Source organism: Pochonia chlamydosporia, chromosome 6, assembly GCF_001653235.2.
Source record: "Pochonia chlamydosporia 170 chromosome 6, whole genome shotgun sequence".
Classification (NCBI taxonomy): domain Eukaryota; kingdom Fungi; phylum Ascomycota; class Sordariomycetes; order Hypocreales; family Clavicipitaceae; genus Pochonia; species Pochonia chlamydosporia.
The window spans coordinates 959,341-977,683 of record NC_035795.1 but is presented as its reverse complement, the minus strand read 5'-3'; the positions used below and the strand labels follow the sequence as shown (position 1 = coordinate 977,683).

Below are 18,343 nucleotides of genomic sequence, written 5' to 3'. Positions count from 1 at the left end.
ACCAACCACCATGCCGCCGAAGCGAAAACCACCCGCCGCGCCCAAAGGCCGGCAATCGAAACTCGCCAAAGAACACAACATATCCGCCCAAGAAGAGGGCGAAATCAAAGAAGCATGGGGCCTGTTCGCCGAGCCGATGGACGGGGAGAAGAACGGCGTGCTGCCCATCGATGATGTGAAATCTGCACTCATGTACGTCTACTCCTGATTCCTCAATGAATAGCAAACTAACCCCAGCAGAGCCCTCGGCGTGCCCCCCTCACCATCTGAACTCGCCGAATTCACAGCGATCCTGGACCCCGACGAGGAAGGCTTCGCGACCTACGAGCCCTTCTTCGCGATATGCGCGTTGAAATTCCACGCCCGCGAGCAAAACGACTCGGATGCCGCGCACAGGGCCCAGGTCGACGAGGCGTATCGGCTGTTCACAAACGGGACAGAGGGCCCCATCACGCTGGCCCATCTGCGGAGGGTGGCGGCCGTGTTGAAGGAGGAGGTGGATGAGGAGGTGCTCAAGGATATGATTCTGGAGGCGAATGGGGGTGCGGGCGTTGCGAGGGGCGTGAAGGAGGATGAGTTTGATGGGGTGATGAGGAATGCGGGTGTTTGGAGGTGATTTTGGGGAATTTTAGGACTTTGCAATTGCATCTATGAAAGCGGGTTTGTACTGATTTACGCTGAGCTGATTGTTTGGCGTGGAGTTGGGGGACATTGGTCTTTTGTTTGGGGCGCGCATTGCTTTGCGGTCTGTCACTTTGGGGATAGGTGTGGTGTTCGGACAATGGACTACTTTTGTTGTATTTGTTCGTTTATGGGGGTTTGATCCGCATATAGATGGAATTCTTATTGTAATCATGTAAAGAAACTGCATTGTAACCTCTAAACGCCCGTAAATCCCATGCAAGAAGCTTCCCCTTGGTAGCTTAGGGGTTCCATGGTAACCCAATGTGGGAGTATTTTCACATGTCCCACGTACATGTCCCAAGTAAATATAACATGACGGAAAAATCAAAAGGGAAATCATAAATCGTAATGCTCCTAGTGAGCTGAGGGAGGATCAACTGTGACTACAGGCTGATTAGCCCCGTTCGAAGCCGCTTCGGCACGGTCCTGAGACGCAAGGACTGGTTGCAGCTCTGGCGGTGCCTTGAATCCACTGTGGTCGCGGTGTCTTTTGTAAAAGTAATTATCGGGCTTTGGACGAAGCTCCTCTGGCAAGTCTTCCATGACGCACGCCAGTATGGCATCGATCGAGTTTTGCTTGGATGAATCGCGGTGCCAGATGGTGATGAGGTGTGAGTTGAAGCGCACGGATAGGCCAACGCCGCACAGCTGGTCGTCTAAAATGTAAGATTAGCATGGAGAATGAAACAATATTGCGGTTGAAGCTGAGTCAGTGCATTTGGCTCAAGCGTCCGCGTCCCTCGGAAAGACATGATGGCTTACTCTCGTCTAGGACGCTCTGCAGCTGCTCGCCAATAGCCAACATCTGTATACGGGTCCAGACTTTCGGCCCGATAGACTTGGGCACACGGAAAGTCCAGCTGCCGCCGTTTATGTTGCGTCGATCCTCCCAAATGGGCACGAAGCCTTGCTTGAATAGATAGATGGATTCTCGCATCTTGATCTGGTCGACAGGTGTATTGTTCGCATATCGCCAAAAGTCTTGGACAGATTCGATCTGGGAGCCGAGCTTCTCGAGCTCGGCCTTGTATTCCTGGTCGTCAGGCTTTTGTTCCTTGGTTTGCCTGTTGACGGGCGTGAGGATGTTGGTTACATCATGTCTAATTTGCCGCAAGGCCTTGTGCGGAGGGATGTGTGCTTACCTGTCAAAATAGACGTGCCAGTAATGCTGGGTCGGCATCGGCCGCATCGTCTTCAAAAAGTTGCGCTTTGCATCGTCGCGCTGTTCAGCGGGCGACTGGGCGTCATTGACCGAGGTGGTCTGGGACAAGCCAGATAGGCCACGGGTAAAGAGCTGGGGTCGTGTCGACATAATTCGAGATGCTCTGGTACTTGAAGGGTAGTGTCGATATTCTGCTGGCGACTGTGTAGAGAAGAGGTGATGCGAGCTGTCCTAAGATGAAGGGCGAGCGGTCGAGGACTCCTGGGCAAGTCGTCGCAAGCGGTCGGGCGTCTTCAAATGAATAATGAAGCTTCCAGCCAACGAGACGGACAACTTGAACATGAACGTTGGCCTGATGCAGCCACAATTGACATTGGAGGGGCGCTAAACAGCCAAAAGCTATGATTGCGGTCGCGGGGACTTGTTGGTTTCGAGACGGCCCCTGGCTAATCCAGTGGAGACGACGGGAAATCCAGAACCGAGTGTCGTTTGAGGAACGTTTTCCAGTCTGGTTGGATGAATCGAGGTTCTCTTGAGGCTGTGTATGGGGCGAATGTCTTTGTACGACCGAACCGGCACCCCACAGTGCAGTGACAGGGAAGCTTCTCTGAGTTGGCACAGCTTTCTGGTCTGGGTGTTTGATTCTCTGTACCTGGATTGTCAGTTTGGAGTATCCGTTGAAGGGGACAATGAGACATGGACGTTGAAACGACAAATGCCTTTGAATTTACATTACAACTCAATTTGGCTTAGCGCTCGGCATCGGCACAGGATCGCCAACATTCAAACATTGTCAAGAATCAAGACTGGGCTTTTACTTTTACATCTCTTGCATGAGTGGTGTGGTGTCTGGAGCTCGTTGCTCCTTCCTCCACTGCCATGCCTCAAGTTGCAGGAACCTGCCGCAGAGGCGCTCCTGCCCTTTCGTCGCGCCAGATGCTTTCATTGATGTTTCAATTTACCAAAGCTGATCTGCCAGATTTCCGCTTCCCTTGCAAAACTCCTCCTCCAAGTCACAGCCACCCGCAGCTTCGTCTGAACTATGGTGCCTTGCATCTCATCTCTTTGGCTGACGTGCGCCCTCTTTCAAGTTGTTTGTTGATCAACCTCTGCAACAAAGCCACGCGGTGATTAAGTATTGTCCAGCGTTGGCTTTCAGGTCTCACTGGCGTTCAGTCATTTCACGATTATGAGCCTTTCAGGTGCGGCGCCTTGAGCGTCTCAATACATACTCTGCCAGGAGTTGTGTTGTCTTGAGGTAACTACCCAGGTACAAACACACATGTCTAGTCGTGCTAAGTATAGGCTTGATAGGTACAAGCCGATCACATAAAGAATGCTAGGCTACATGTATCACAGTGTGTACCTAAAAGGGAACGTTTCACAACTAAGGGTACACCGAAATTTTACGACATGCAAAGTGCAACGCGACAGTTATGCGGCACCTTTCAGTTGATCTGACAGATTGACCTTCCAGGTCTGCATTATGATGTACATCTTGCACGACGCGCCGCTTTCCTTGGTACGTGGTCTGGAATGCCTACTTTGACCACTGCCGTCACACAAGTACGGCAAGGAGTCTTGGAAGTGGCAAAACAACGAGAGAGAGAAAAGCCAAGCTCAGCGATTAATGACGTTTATACACTGCCTTCCCATGTCGCCCGACCACAGGGAATACACCCTTCTGGCCCGATGGTACTCAACGCTACGTTGTCGTCTTTATGACGCTAGGAACATGGCCGCCTCAGACACGGAGCATCAAATTGTCGAAGATAGATCCAAACCACCCAAGGCCACTTCAATGTTAGACCTAGACCACCACAAACTACCTAGGTACTAGGTAGTCGTGTGCCAAGGTGAATCCAAGCACATGACACCTGGAGCTTTCTGGCCTCCCCATTCTGCCCATTAGAACCCTTCTAGTCACATCCACTCCTGCAAACCCCACAAATACTCCAACGGAGGTTCCTCCGTCTCCAACGTGAATACCATTCCGTCGCCAGATCTACACTGACTAAGCCGATCGATCGTTCTCATCCTCCGAATTTTCTACCCCTCTTCGCTTGACAATTTCTGGTTGATGCAAGAACTCGGTGTGACTATCTGTCAGGAATATCGATAAAATTGGTATCTCCATGAAATATAGCATCAGGTTCAGGTAAGTATTGCACCTCATAACTACCACGCGCCGCCCACCACAACGGGTTTCTACTCCCCGGCTACTGGTTACGCTGGTTACGCCAATACCTGTGGACTCACATTCTCATGCCGGAAGAAATCACAGGGTCGCGTAGGACAGAGGAGCCGCAGCCGCAGACATGTGTCGATATCGTTGAAAAGGGTTTCGGGTGAGTTTTGACTTCGCGACTCTCCGTCAACAGAACTAGGACCTAATACTTGTAAACAGGCCATATGACTGGATCTACTGTCTCTATCCGGGATGCCAATCACGGGGGTTTCAACAAGGCATAGACCTCGAGGAACACTACAAAGCCGCGCACACACCATCTGCCAACACGCCGAGCGATCAGGAGTCGGCGACACCTGTGGCCGTTGACCCGTTTGACCGACTCGAGGTCTTTCTTGAAACCCTACAGGGAAGCGCGGATATCGAGAAGCCAGTCGATGCGGAGAGCGGCAAGAGTACGGAATCTTTACAGAAACCAATCAAGCGCACGAAGCGAACTGGCTGGAGATGGAGATGCGCAACTTGCGCACAGCTTATTGATCTCAATACCTACGGCTATGTCTGCCCATTCTGCAAAAAGAGCCGCGGGTTTACTTGATGCGCATTCATACTAGGTATGGATGGGCCTATACCAAATTTCACGCACAACCAGGTGTTGGCAGGATTTGAACTTTTTTTTTTTTTTTTTTTTTTTCATTTAATTATGACCACGATACACGACTAGAGTTATACACGCACTCACGGGCAACTAATTCGAATACGACTACGTTTTATGAAGATTATGCATGGTTAGCTAGTTTGCAGAATACCCATTGTACAAGATGAATAAATGAGGTTGGACTATGTAAATTTAACTTTATTGAAATGGTATTATAAGTTTGACATGCTCGCACACTGGTACTGAATGTATGCGAATGAGAAGCCTAATTGCCCGACTCTAGCCAGATTTTTAGGTTCAGCAGATCCAACAAAGTATGATCCAAAAGGCACAGGAACGGCATGCAGCCACAGAAAATAGTCAGGTAGCCGCGCCATCATACCATGCAGCCACGATCTTAACAGCAGCCATGTGGAGATGTGGCTCCATGTGGGATTGTCATTTGCTGTAGCAATACTAATTCGGAAACTGTTCAACGAGAAGTCATTATGTCAACGGGATATAACCTGTACTATCTCTATGCATTAGCGGAGCGTTCTTTTTTGCTGGAATAACCTAGCGGTCATTTTTTTGATACATTATTTGACGTAGCTACTTCATAATTAATGGTATATCATGATGGAAGATTACAAGTCACACTGGCTTACTTCACCGGAACTGTCTTTGAGTTCCAACATGATACGTGTTCCAGCCACATGCATCTCTCTTGTTGGCGTCGTGAGTTTGTAAGTGCGTGACACGTGAGGACACCATGTTCAGCTTATTTTGTTTCTGATGAGGAAAGTTGATAGCGGCTCTGTAGGTTTGAGGCTATACTTTAACGCCGACTGCACAGGCTAAGATTCTCTCGTAGTCTGCGCTTGAGTTGAGGTATAGGAACAACCTTGTAACATACATTTACCATGGCTAACTTTGTAGAATACCAAGACCGTGCCGTTGTGATACCTCTCGACGAGCCAGAGTGACTTTGTCCGCTGAATTTTCTTTCTGTAAGAGTAAACTTGAGCATATTTCTGCGAATCAACTAGCTCAACACTTGCAGTACGCCAAACGCAATATCAACTAACTTCTATGAGTAAACTCTGTGATGCTGTCCTGTGGTATATAATGAGCGTTTCCGTTGGAAGTTTTCACCCTTCATCATTCCCCAATCGTATCGTCAAACGCACTCATCATCTAGACTATGTTCCCACGCACTCGATACGAAATACTCACATCAAGCACTAAACACTCACATCAAGACACCACTTACCCCAAATCAAAGACTCAATACTCGACATTGGCACGAGAAAACTACTGACACCGAACCAACCCTCCAGAAAATCCAATGGATTACAATCGTGCTCCCCCAACGTCCGAAGGGCATGTGCCCCCCTGCCACCAGAGCTCTCTGCAAAACGTCAACTTACTCACCGAGGCCGTCGCCATCATCTATAACTACATCAACTTTGGCAACTCAACCGACGAACTGGCATTCGTCCTCAACCACGCACAGTCCTGGTGCGAGAGATTCTACGAGACGCCCTCGTTCCCACGCGACCAACTCACCGAAATCCGCAGAGAACACCCCAACATCTTCAACCTCCGCGTCTTCTGCCGCAACCGTCTCGACTACTCGCCAAACCGCGGAGGACCATTATACCCGGCCCGTCCCATCCTGCCGCACAAGTCGGCATATCCTGTGGACGAGTTCACGCTCTACCGGGCAGCCACCACCGTGGCAAGACAGCAAGACGCCCGGAGACAGCGCCAGCCACACTACGCGGACGGGTATGCGCGTGTTCGCCCAGAACTGGAAGCCAAGTGGTTCAGGGATACGGCTCTCCACGAGGACATCCCCGGCGTGCTGGCAAGCATCGCAAGACTTAATCTCGATGTCGTGGGGAACAGCGACACCAAACCCCTGACGTTTGTGGACGAGGACCCGGAAGACATGGGCGGTTCCATCTTTGAGCTGCTAAAAGGGGAGAGAAACGCCAATGGCGCGACGATTGTTTATGAGATGCCCCCGGGGATCGACACGTCTGTTAGTTCCGGATCGGCAATGGTTCTCGACTATCATATCAGTGAGTCTTGGGGGGACGCGGATGCGAGTCCGTGGATATCTGTTCACCATGGTTCAGACGTCGACCTACCGGTTCGTGCTCGTTTCGTGGATGGGGAGCGGGCAGGCTGGTCGCATGAGCATTTGCAGTTTGACGGGCTGAACATCTTGGATGATATGGAGGCGGATAGTGAGGGTGGAACGGTGGATGCGGGCTGGGATGAGACGCAGACGGATACGGAGGATGGTGATGATGTTGCCTTGGAGAAGGGGAAGGCGAAGGCGAAGGATGAGAGGCCGACTGGGTTGATGGGGTGGTGCAGGTGGATTCTGTGTGGGAAGAAGAAGGATGGTGCTTGATATGTTGGCTGGTGGTGAGTGTGAGTTGTTGGTTCGTTCATTTGTGCCAGGAGAAATGGCATTGGGGCTGGTGAGCCTGCTGGATTCACTGCATCTGCGGTGGTTTGGCCTTTTCCTATGTTACTTTGATTTTGCATAGCATTTCAATTATAGTCAGGAATCATATAAGCGTTGTATTTTTTAGCGATATATCTGCTTCCCTATCCAAGGTAGTTGTGAAGAAACGCCACTCAGCCACTCCTCCAACGTTGCAACTCGCGATACCACACAAGACACACAAAGTGAACAACTCATCACATCTCTCACAACTCACAACTCAAAACTCACCATTAACCACTACCAATCAAACACCCCAACACCTCACAACCCCATCCGGATAATTAAATCTAGCCCCCATCAATACGAGCCGCATCGCCATCAGCCCTGCCAACGGCCCCAAGATCCCCCGTCTTACACTTCGGTCTCACTCGCAGCCACCCACCACCTCAAACCACACTCATGCAGGTATTCCCGTCCTCTCATTCCCATCGCCCACGGACAGCATACCCTGTTGGTGCTAGCGCTCACCCCCAAGCCCCGGCACATCCAGGGCAGGTCTTCAGCTCCAGGCTGCCAAGGCACAACCCGCAGGGGTAGCGCTTCAATCGAGGCTTTTTTCATTGGCGTTGCCCAGCTTTTTCAACCTGGCATATTTCAAGATTGCGACTCTGTTCATCTACGTTGCTTTGGGCTTCCCAAACGGGAGTTTATGTGAAATGAGCGGATAGCATAACGCTTAACAAGATGGTATATAGAATTGAGCCCCTTGCCTTGTAAACCTCTGTGTCCCTAAACCTCCAACTCCCTCAACTCCAACACATTCACTCGTTTAAACTACACCACCAAAATCAATCTCAAAATGAAGTTCATCCTCTCTTCCCTCGCCCTCGCCGCCCTCGCCCAGGCAACTTACCCCATCACCGGCACAACCGTGAACTGCCGCTCCGGCCCATCCACCGACGCCGGCATCGTCAGAACCTACAAGAAGGACGACCAAGTCACCATCGTGTGCCAGACAAACGGGCCCGAAGTCAACGGCAACTCCATCTGGGACAAGACCTCGGACGGGTGCTTCGTCACCGACTACTTCGTCAAGACAGGCTCGTCCAAGTTTGTCGCCGACAAGTGCGGCTCTTCGTCTTCTTCGGCCGCTGCTTCCACCAGCGTGACTGCCGCGCCCACGAGCGCCGCTGCTTCTACTACAGTTGCTGTTCCTACTGGTGGTAACAGCACTGTTATTCCTACGGGGAGTCTCACTTCCACTGGCGGAGCTGCTACCTCGACGGCTCCTGTGCCTGCTGGTGCGGCTGTGGATGTGGCGAGTGGTTTGTTTGCCGCTGTGCCTCTTTTGATGGCCCTTTTTTAAGTTTTTGAAAGGGGGAAGGGTATTACTGAATTTTGGGGTTGTGACTTACCGTTCCATCTGTCCATGCTCAGGGTCCTGAAAAACACCACGGATAGTAATATGTCTGCCACCGGCATAGACAATGGGCTCTGCGTCGAGCCAAGACTGGATAGGTGGGAATGTGTAAGCAACGGAAGGATGGGTGAGCAGCAGGACATGGTCGAAGCTGCATGGATGTAATTGGGATAACTCCTTGCTATCTGCTCCTGAATACCAGCTTCGATATCATTTACGCAGCGGTATCGGACGGAGTTAGGGCAACGGAGCACAAAGGGTTAAAGAAGTATAGGAAAGAGTAGTGGATGGTGTATCATATTCTTAGACTGTATATATTGCCTTGCTTGGCGACAATATCAAGTTTCAAAGACCAACTTTTGACGAAATGTCTTTGCGTTGACGTGACATCTCATGTCGATGAGCAGTTGGTCAGTATACACACCATAGGGATCCATTTGGAGTTTCTTGCGATGACTGCTGTTAATAGATCTCTCCTAAGACATAGCTGCACTTCCAATTATCAATCTCATAATCATTCCTATGTAACCACTATACTAGTATAAACAAATGGAGACCCAATTCACATGTCATGCTCCCAAACACCAGCGCTTGATCCGCGAGATTCCACGTTCGCACCCTTACTATCCAACATAACTCTCTTCGCCCCTTACGCCCTCATCGCGTCACACATTTTCTCTCGTGCCCAATGGCATTCTGACACTCTGCTCATCTCTGAACCGCGACAAATCTCCGCCAATCAACTTTCTCAGATTCCCCATGTCCTGCAGGTACCGATGCATTTCATCATGCAAGTCATCGACCCCTGCGGTACTTTCCGTATCATACCCGTCGTCATAGTAGTAATCATCGTCGCCCTCATCTGAGTATTCGTCGAAATTCTCCTTTTCTGCTTCGCCCGCCGGTTGGGCCTTGATGCTGACTGGGGGAATGGGGTTCTTGAGGCTCTCAATCGCCAACTTGAGATGAAGTTTCAGCGCCTCGTTCTCAGTCTGCAGCTTCTTGATCTTGCTCTCAGCCACCATGCTTCGCTCCTCCATCATGCGTTGCATAGTAGCCACACGTGTCTGGTATTCTTCCAGTCTCTCCTCAGCTTCCTTGGCATTCTTCTCTCGCTGCCGTGAATCTGAGACGGACAGCTGCAGCACCCGAATCTCTTCTGCCATGGCTGCAATCTGCGCATCCCTCTCAGCAGTAGAAATATGATCTTGGTTGACAACCGCACGTGTGCGGATTCGCTTGGCTTGGTCGGCATATCGCAGCGTAGAGAGCGTCTCATCGTAGTCGGATGGCGCAATGCAGGCAATCATTGCCGTCTTGCTATTGCCACCGAGCGAATCCTTCAACAGCCACGTCAGAATGGAGTCTCGGTACGGTACGATATCCTTGCGCTTGCCGGATCGCAGTGCCTTGGGATCGGCCAACGCTGCAATCACTCGACCAAGAGTTGTCAAAGACTTGTTGATGTTGCTACCTTCGCGAAGCCGTGCGCCCGTTGCTTCTGTCGACTTTGCTCGCTCACTTCCTGCCAGGTCCACCAGTCGAATTCGAGAGCTGCGCTCCGTGGTCTCATCCGTTTCCATATCGTGGTGAATCTGTTTCAACATGATTGTGAAGACAGCATGACTTCGACTACTGGTATCATTCATCTTGGTGCTAGCCGTCGTTCGTGACTGGTCGCCGTTTTTCATGTATCTCAGAATCTCATTGATACTCCGCACTGGCACCTCAGTGAGATCCTTGACGTACGGTCCCTCGGTCGGCGATTCACGAATCTTGAGATAGTTGGGCGGGGCGTTTGGATTCACAGGGACCAACAAATCGCGAACGTGTTCGTTGTATACTTCGAAGTACGAAACACGGACGTTATATGCAATGTTGGAGTTTTCATTGTGCGCCGCGTCGATGCGCTCAAAAAGATCCTCGCAGGTTCGGGGGATAAGCCCAGGCTGTTCAGGTGTTCCCATCATGGTGTAAGACTTGCCCGATCCAGTCTGTCCGTAGGCGAATATGCAAGTATGGTATCCCTCAAAGTTGTGATCGAGAAACTCCTCGCCCAGGCTGTTATACACATCTTCTTGATGGGCATAGTGTGCGTCTTTGGTGTTGTGACTCCAAAATGAATTGTCAAAAGTGAACTTCTTGTCCTCAATGACTTTTCGTGACTTGGGTATCGGGCTATCGACTGCATCTTGATCTGGCGCCCGCAGGGTGGTGAGCTGTGTGATGGGGTCCATTTGAATGAGGCATCGTGTCTTTTTGTCAAGCTCTATGGGAATTATGCAGTTAGTAAAACGGCGGCAGCCCTGAAAGACTGAAAGTATATAGTGCTTCCGGAATGGCTCACCTCTTTGCAAAAAGGCCCTCACTCGGACCACGACCCGGACATTTCCTCCTCCATCCATCCTGGACAGCAGGGGCACACTCCCATCTCTAGAGCGAAGCGAAGGCGTCGAGGCAGAGGAACGAACCTGACGGTCAGGAGTTGCAGTTGGTGGCATTAATCGAGCATCGAGCGCCATTGTACGCAATGTCCCCTCTATGTCAAGCGTAATTTCTTGGAGTCGCAGGCGGACAATGCACTACATTATCCAGTCCGTGGACAGGCACTAGACGGAAACTCGAGATGGTGGCTCTTTCTTTGCTGCTTTGTCGGCCCGGTGGTGAACTTGAATGTTGGTTGGGTTGAATTTCCCATGTATGAGGATTTGTTTACTTGGGACACTGGAGCTGTTGCCAGGGTAAACGGAAGCTAGTCTGTGGAGGAGATGCACAGTGGGGCGGGCAGCTTACCTAACGTTCAATGTTCCACCATTCCGCCATAACAGGCAAGAGCAGCCAGTGCGATGTTGCCCACCCAACCAAAAATAGCCCATCACTTTGCCGACACAATTACTAGATCCCTGACCTTGTAATTTTGTCCCTCCACTCCGCGTGCCGCGTCCATCACGGCCAACCACATCCAACAACAGCCAATCCATCGGCCCAAGTGCACCGAATTGCTTCTTTCATCAGCCCTTTCCCCCTCACGATATCTCTTTTCTTTTTCTTTTAATTTTTTGCATTTTTTTCTTGCCCGTATGTTTCGTTGATCGAAGATTCTGAACCTTGACTCACCCATCACTCAGCCCGTCTCGCAAACCAGACAGGAGATTCATCTCATATCACCAGGCGCGTCTCACCCAGCGCGTGGGCCATCACTCACCACCTATAAGCACACACCACCATCCTATTCTGCCCCTCACCAATCCATGGCGAGAACCAGAGAAGAGGCAACTTCCGCCTCCACAGATTCGCCGGCCTCGAGGAGTGGTCGAACCGCCAGGACCAATGCTGGTGTTCAGAAACCAGTAGCAGCTCCTCGACCACGAGGAAGACCAAAGTCAGATAATCCAAAAGTCAAAGTCCCAAGCGGAAGGCCGCGTGGAAGACCGAGACTAGATAAACCTCCTAAGGTACCCAGTGGACGACCGCGTGGCCGACCCAAGGGCAGTTTCAAGAAGCCAGAGGATAGGAAAACACCGGCCAAGCCAAAGTCCACGGGGACAGGTAAGCGTGGGCGTCCACGCAAACTCCTCGGGGGAGAAGCAGCCGCAATGGCACAAGCCGCTGCAGCAGCAAAGGGTTCCAGCAAAGCTACAGGCGAGAAAAGAGGCAGGGGACGGCCACGAAAAGTACCTGTTGATGCGAGTGCGGTTGCCGAAGCTCATACGATTGAGGAGGCTTTAGATGCGGCAGCGGATGCTGGAGTTTCTCCAGTGGCGGAGGAAGGATCTGGTTCGTCAGAGGTGGAAAACGAGGTGGAGGATGGCGGTGATTCCGAGGATGCCGAGGGCGAGGAAGACAGTGAGTAGAAATGCTCAACATTGCTCAACGGGTTGATTGCTCAATTTTACCCAAGTAGGTAATTCGGGGGTGGCTGATCCATCGGAGGGCGAGGGGTCAGGGTCGCAGTGGATGTCCAAGATTAAGGGATACTTTGGGTGATTTGGACGACGGGAAGATCCAAGTGTGTAGTATACAAGTAGTATTTTTGACAAATAGTCGCGCTGGGTGGACTGTATTCTTGAAAGGCACGGAGTATGGCCGGCAAAACATTGTACTAGATGAACACGATAGCTGAATTTGACGAATCTTTGTATCATTACAACTTTATCCTCCGTATATAGAAACACATGACGCCCACATCTCTTCCCATCGTAACATCCAACAATATTCATCAAAACACCATCACTCCGCCCTCCAAGCCGTAAACTCCCCCTCCAAATGCTCCTTCAACTTCGCAAACCGATTCCCAAACCCCCTCCCACACCTCCAACACCTCAACTCCCTCCTCAAATACCCCTCCCCCCTCGGATCCAGCCTCCCATCCCCCTCCCCCATCGGAAAATCACCCACGTCCACCAAAAACGGCGTATTAAACGAATTATAATGCTTCCGATGCCTCATGCTCCCCGAATGCATATCCCTCGACAACACATGCACATGTAAATGCGACATACTCGGCACCGCGTGCACCCCCACCTTCACCTCTGCCTCCCAGTCCCTCCCCGCGGGTAACTCTTCACACTCCTCACCATCCAGGACAGCCTGTCTCTTCGCATCTGCCTTGGAGTATCGCCCCAGTCGGCGCTGAAGTTCCGCCGCAACAAGTTTCTTGAGTTTGAGGGCCTCGGCTTGTACTTTTTCGAGAAAGGCGGCGTCCTTGAAGGCTTCGTAGGGGTGCAGGAGGTTGTGGGCGGGTGAGCGAGGGAGGAGGAGTGTGTGGATGGTGGATTTGGGGTATTTGTCGTGGATGGCGACAAAGTCTGCGTTTTGGTAGATTATTACGGAGGGCGGGAAGGAGGATGGGGAGGAGATGTATGCGCCTAGGCTGTCGCGGTTTTTGAAGGGGTTTGGGTGTGACATTTTGGGGGGTTGTTGTGGTTTTGGCTTTGGGGCCATGAGCGCTGTGACTGGGGATGTTGTTAGTGTTTGGGTTGTTGGGTGGGAGGGGGGTTACTTGCAGGCATTTTGGGGGGTTGGTGCTGTGCCTTGGATTTCATCTTTTGTGATGGCTTCGTCGGGGTCGGAGTCCATGGTTGGTGATGGGATGCTAATGTTGATGCTGAGGTATGAAATGGATGAGTGAGGTAAGATGAAGTGAAGTGAAGTGAGGTTAAAGTTATGCCCCGCCTCACTTTGGCGTCTGCCACGTCAACTTCGAGCACGATATATTCACAACTGATATATAAAAATGGCGATGTAGAATAAATACTCTATACAATCAGAGTTAAATCATCATCTCATTACCGTTCCTCCATGCTCTCAGACTACTCATGCTCCCCCTATGCATCCAGCCCATTCAACTCTATCAGCTTTATCACCAACCTAATAACCTTATCATTACCCAAGTCCAACCCCGGATTCTCAACCTTTTGCGCAATCAAGTCATCCACCATCCCCCTCAATCTAGCCACCAAGACGCCAATGCGTGCCCATCCACGAAGTCTCAGCCATCCATCTACCAGCAGTCCACGGCCCAAGGTATCCAGCTCTATCGGCCCCGAGAATAACAACAGCGTAAACACATTAAATGCTGTCCATTGTTAGCACGCCATCCAGAATTTAGCTGTATTTCAGCGTGCAAAACTTACGGGTCAGGTCTCGGATAAAGATCTTGCTGGTGGAAATGATACTAAAGTACGACATGTACGCTGCGTTTCCTGAGAACCCTTGGCTGTCAAACACGGTGCTGCTTGGATGCACAAACACCCTCCCGTTCTCTTGGTTAAAATACTTGATCGACCGCGCCTCGGGGTCAAGCTCCATTGCGCCGGACATGGAGCTGGCGTACTTTTTATCGGGATATTGTATCCTGGCGATTTGAGGTGTAAATGCGGAGGCGATCAAGGCACGTATTAGTTGCACATTTCGGGTTGCATTTGGGGTCACTTCGGGGCCTCTGGATCGGAGGGCAATTCCAATCTCAGTCAATGCTTCGTAATACTGTGACCTGGTGTTTGAAATATCGGAGAGCGTTTGGTACGACAGGAAATTCTCATCGCAAAATGACCTCACTTGTCTCTGGGGCACTCGGTCTTTCATCAAGGCATCCCACGCTTGGAACCCCTCCAGGTCGGTAATCAGATCGCCGTTGCCGCTGAAGAATTGCATACGTGCTTGTCTTGACTCTTCTCGTTTCTCTTGCGGCGACATAAATGGGCTTCTGGTACTGAGAATCGCCGCAATCGTGACGCAATCGTCCAAGCAGCCGAAAATAGCTCCAAACACCATCAACTTGCCGCATCGGAGATCGGCCGGCAACATGGCAAGCTGCTGTCCCATGGCAGTGAGCTCGTCCCCGTCCAACGCACCCATGCGCCTCAGCATTTTGATGGCACCCTCGATGGCTTGCGCGTCTGGAGGAGTTGGTGATCGTCCCAGAAACCTGGCAACATCACGCATTCCCATGGCCCGGACAGAAAGACAGAGCTGCTCCAGTGGCACACGCCTGATTTCAGGTTCAGGTCGCTCAGCCATTTGTCGTTCCAGGTTCTCCGTGTACAGCTTGTAGCATCTGCCTTCCTGAACACGACCAGCACGTCCACGGCGTTGCTTGCAAGCCGCCCGTGACGCCCAAGTTTCCTCAAGCTTCCTCATGTTGTTTTGGGAGTCAAAGCTAGTCTCTTTGACTTTACCGCTATCAATAACGGCAACAATATCATCGATGGTGATGGACGTTTCCGCCACATTCGTGGCTACCACAACTTTTCGTTTTCCTGGCGGTGATTTGGAAAAGACTCTCTTTTGCTCCCTCGTCTCCAGAGACGCGTGCAAGGGTAAAACATGCAGCGAGTTGATGGATCGCAAATGATTGCAGGCGTGATTAATCTCACCAACACCAGGAAGGAAGATCAATATACCGCCCGACTTCTTTTCGTAGGACAGTTCATAGTCAATGGCTTTGACAGCCTCCACTATCAGGTTGTAGTTGATCCTGTGGCCAAGCTTCTGGATAATTTTGCCCATGGACTCATCCGTGATAAAGCCCGTGTCTGGTGTTTCAGCACTGAATCCTGTCATTCGTATGACATCGTCCAGATAATACTCATCCACTGGGAATGTTCTGCCTGCAATTTCAACGCATCCGACATTCAATCCTTCCGAAGCAAAGTAGTTCATAAATGTAGCTGCATCAAGTGTAGCAGACATGAGAATAAGCTTCAGCATGTCCTTCTTGCTCTTCATCACGTCACGGATCAAGTTGAGTAAAAAGTCGGTATCAAGACTCCGCTCGTGAACTTCGTCAATGATAACATGGCTGACATCGGCCAACGATGCAACCACATCTTCCACCCGCCCACCAGACGTTTGCAGTCGTCGCAGCAACACACCAGCCGTCACAAACGTGATCCTGGTGTCCTTGGATTGCCGAGATTCTCCTCGAATGGCGTAACCAACTTCCTCTCCGACTCTTGAGCAACGTTCTTCTGCCACACGATCCGCAAGACCCAGGGCTGAAATTCGACGCGGTTGCGTAACAATCATATTGGCACATGTTCCCAGTCCTTTGCCGTAAAGATCGTCCAGAATAAACTGCACAGATTGCGTAGATTTACCAGAACCAGTCTCACCACTTATAATGGTCACATGATTCTCATTGACCGCCTTAACAATACGTTCGCGCATCTGCCAGGCAGGAAGCTTCTGTCGTTTCGACAACATATCTGTCCAGGCGGAGCTCTCCTGGCGCCTAAGCCACTTCTCCTTACTATTGGGATCCGGAACCCAGTTGATAGGACGAGTATTCCGAGCCCTCTTTGCTCGGCCACCTTGTACCCGGGGTCGGTTCTCCGAAGCTGCTGATGAAACGGCTGAAATATCAACCAAATTTCCAGGGTTATCGATGATGCCATTGATATTCTGTTGAATCCAGTCCATAACAAGATAGATTTTCATAGGCTCATCCCGTAAAGTCTCCTCCATGTACGCCAAGGCTTGTCTAACAATGCTGAGCTTGATATACGACGGCAGCTTTGCCATAATCGCTATTATGAGGTGCTTCGGATAGCTAGACGGTCTTCTGACTTGCAGATACGTCTCAACTTCGCCTTTTTCGCCACTCTGAGCATTTTTGACAGATTCAAGCTTCAGTTGAATCAGTTCACTAGATTCGCGGCGAAAATTTTCACCATACATGGCTTCCAAACTGGCCACTTCGTCTTCCCATTGCTCTTCCGGTGAACCCAGGTCAAGAAAACCGTCATCATCGTCACCATTCGTTGCACCGCTAGTAGAGCTGGAAGAGAGTAGAATGTGTTGCAAGGCCTCGGCAGCTTTGCTCTCATCTCCGTGATTGTCATCGAGGATTCTGGTACACAACTCAACAGAGTACCCCGTTTCCGACAAAGATTTGATAATACCCTCTCGTTTTAAGTTGGTAGATCCGATAGAAACACCCGCAGAGTAACTCTCAGGCAAAGCCCAACGTGGTAGATCATCTTCAGGCACATGGATCAATAGCCATTCCAGAGTTTCCTCCCGATCTTTGCAGTACCCTACCGCCTCGACAATATGACTCCGTCTGAATCCCAATTTACTGAGTTCATTAACCAGTGTGTCTTTCTGGCTTTGTTGCATCCTCACGCCATGCGGATTCCAGGAAATTCCATTTCGAAGGAGTCCTTCCAGCTGCACCCTAGTCTGCCTGCCCATCTCAACCTTTGGTGCCGTAGTCCAACCCTTCATTGGATTGAATGAAGCGCCTTTATCATTACCCGAATTGCTCAACAGCACTAAGCCCGACGCACCGGGCATCGCCTTGGCCTTCGCCTTGGCTTGCTCGAGCTCCTTTCGTTTCTTGTCGGCCGCAGCCTTGGCCTCCTGTCTTTCCTGAAGTGCCTTGAACGGATCGGCTTCATACATCCACGCCTTCCCATCCTTCAAGTCCTGCACTTTCAGTGCCTGAAACTCCTTCCACAAAGATTTGTGGTCTGGTGGCAGCACTGTATGCTTGTTCTGCATGCTGCAAACTCTAAACAACGCATACGTCGCCGCAGCATGCTTTGCTTCAAGGGCGGTATCTCGTAGAATCAGGTGCTTGTGGCTAAGGGGAATCTTGAAAGCCTCCAACCGTGTCATTTGCTGAGTCTTTGGATCCTTGGCGCTCAACGTTACCCAGACTGAAAATCCTTCAGGCGTCTTCCTGGTGTCGTAGTCTGGTTTCTCCCACCGCTGTTTTTGGCAGTATTCGCTCAAAAGGTTGACCGGGAGCTTGCCAGTCCATGATGAGCCTCCGATTATCTGTTTGACCGTTGGCTTGGGTGGCACAGCTGCCGGCACAGGCGCTGCAGGTGCTTCGGTTTTCTGTCCCTTTTTGCCCTTGGTTCCATTATTTCCAGCCGGTCCCGCCGCCTGTGAAGACGTCTCGGCCTTCGCTTTGCCCTTCTTCACCATAACGGATATCTTTATCGGCAATCCTGTGGTGCGGTGGTCAGGTCAGTTTGGCGGCAAAAGTGGACTTGGGTTTTTGAAATCCTGACCTTGACAGTGCTGTCCATATTCGCACTGTATAATTCTTGGTAAATCACGGTGTTCCTACAGTGTGCACTACTGTACGGCACATATTGACAAAGATTTCAGTATTGGTGCAACGGCAACACTCTTCTACCGGTATTGAATGACATATCCATTCACTGTTTTCTGCATCACCGAAACCATGTGTGCCTTTAATTGGGGGCGAGATATCATTTATTTTCACTATTTTGGTGTGTCGTTGCGTGATATATAACCACTTGGTTATGACA

General features: G+C 50.7%; 9 protein-coding genes across 9 annotated transcripts; 5 read left to right on the top strand and 4 right to left on the bottom strand.

Annotated features, from left to right (window-relative positions):
* Positions 1–10: 10 nt before the first annotated feature.
* Positions 11–616, top strand: VFPPC_14687 (calmodulin; the record flags this gene model as incomplete). Its single annotated transcript, XM_018292455.1, has 2 exons — positions 11–192; positions 241–616. The coding sequence occupies 2 exons, from the start codon at positions 11–13 to the stop codon at positions 614–616; spliced, it is 558 nt and encodes a 185-aa protein (XP_018140993.1).
* Positions 617–1,038: 422 nt separating this feature from the next.
* VFPPC_09886 (translation initiation factor) lies at positions 1,039–1,996 on the bottom strand (the record flags this gene model as incomplete). Its single annotated transcript, XM_018288352.1, has 3 exons — positions 1,039–1,340; positions 1,447–1,748; positions 1,827–1,996. The coding sequence occupies 3 exons, from the start codon at positions 1,994–1,996 to the stop codon at positions 1,039–1,041; spliced, it is 774 nt and encodes a 257-aa protein (XP_018140994.1).
* Positions 1,997–4,111: 2,115 nt separating this feature from the next.
* Positions 4,112–4,632, top strand: VFPPC_09885 (hypothetical protein; the record flags this gene model as incomplete). The annotated part of the gene is made up of 2 exons (XM_018288351.1): positions 4,112–4,194; positions 4,254–4,632. 2 exons carry the CDS (start codon positions 4,112–4,114, stop codon positions 4,630–4,632), a joined length of 462 nt encoding a protein of 153 aa, XP_018140995.1.
* A 1,387-nt stretch (positions 4,633–6,019) lies between these two features.
* VFPPC_09884 (hypothetical protein) lies at positions 6,020–7,096 on the top strand (the record flags this gene model as incomplete). The annotated part of the gene is made up of 1 exon (XM_018288350.1): positions 6,020–7,096. The coding sequence occupies one exon, from the start codon at positions 6,020–6,022 to the stop codon at positions 7,094–7,096; it is 1,077 nt and encodes a 358-aa protein (XP_018140996.1).
* Positions 7,097–7,994: 898 nt separating this feature from the next.
* Positions 7,995–8,501, top strand: VFPPC_09883 (hypothetical protein; the record flags this gene model as incomplete). Its single annotated transcript, XM_018288349.1, has 1 exon — positions 7,995–8,501. One exon carries the CDS (start codon positions 7,995–7,997, stop codon positions 8,499–8,501), a length of 507 nt encoding a protein of 168 aa, XP_018140997.1.
* Positions 8,502–9,220: 719 nt separating this feature from the next.
* VFPPC_09882 (kinesin family protein) lies at positions 9,221–11,077 on the bottom strand (the record flags this gene model as incomplete). The annotated part of the gene is made up of 2 exons (XM_018288348.1): positions 9,221–10,824; positions 10,903–11,077. The coding sequence occupies 2 exons, from the start codon at positions 11,075–11,077 to the stop codon at positions 9,221–9,223; spliced, it is 1,779 nt and encodes a 592-aa protein (XP_018140998.1).
* Positions 11,078–11,806: 729 nt separating this feature from the next.
* On the top strand, positions 11,807–12,542 carry VFPPC_14686 (hypothetical protein; the record flags this gene model as incomplete). Its single annotated transcript, XM_018292454.1, has 2 exons — positions 11,807–12,401; positions 12,460–12,542. 2 exons carry the CDS (start codon positions 11,807–11,809, stop codon positions 12,540–12,542), a joined length of 678 nt encoding a protein of 225 aa, XP_018140999.1.
* Positions 12,543–12,785: 243 nt separating this feature from the next.
* On the bottom strand, positions 12,786–13,634 carry VFPPC_16474 (aprataxin-like protein; the record flags this gene model as incomplete). Its single annotated transcript, XM_018294227.1, has 2 exons — positions 12,786–13,504; positions 13,562–13,634. The coding sequence occupies 2 exons, from the start codon at positions 13,632–13,634 to the stop codon at positions 12,786–12,788; spliced, it is 792 nt and encodes a 263-aa protein (XP_018141000.1).
* A 248-nt stretch (positions 13,635–13,882) lies between these two features.
* Positions 13,883–17,993, bottom strand: VFPPC_09881 (DEAD/DEAH box helicase; the record flags this gene model as incomplete). Its single annotated transcript, XM_018288347.1, has 2 exons — positions 13,883–14,133; positions 14,192–17,993. The coding sequence occupies 2 exons, from the start codon at positions 17,991–17,993 to the stop codon at positions 13,883–13,885; spliced, it is 4,053 nt and encodes a 1,350-aa protein (XP_018141001.1).
* Between the last annotated feature and the right edge of the window lie 350 nt (positions 17,994–18,343).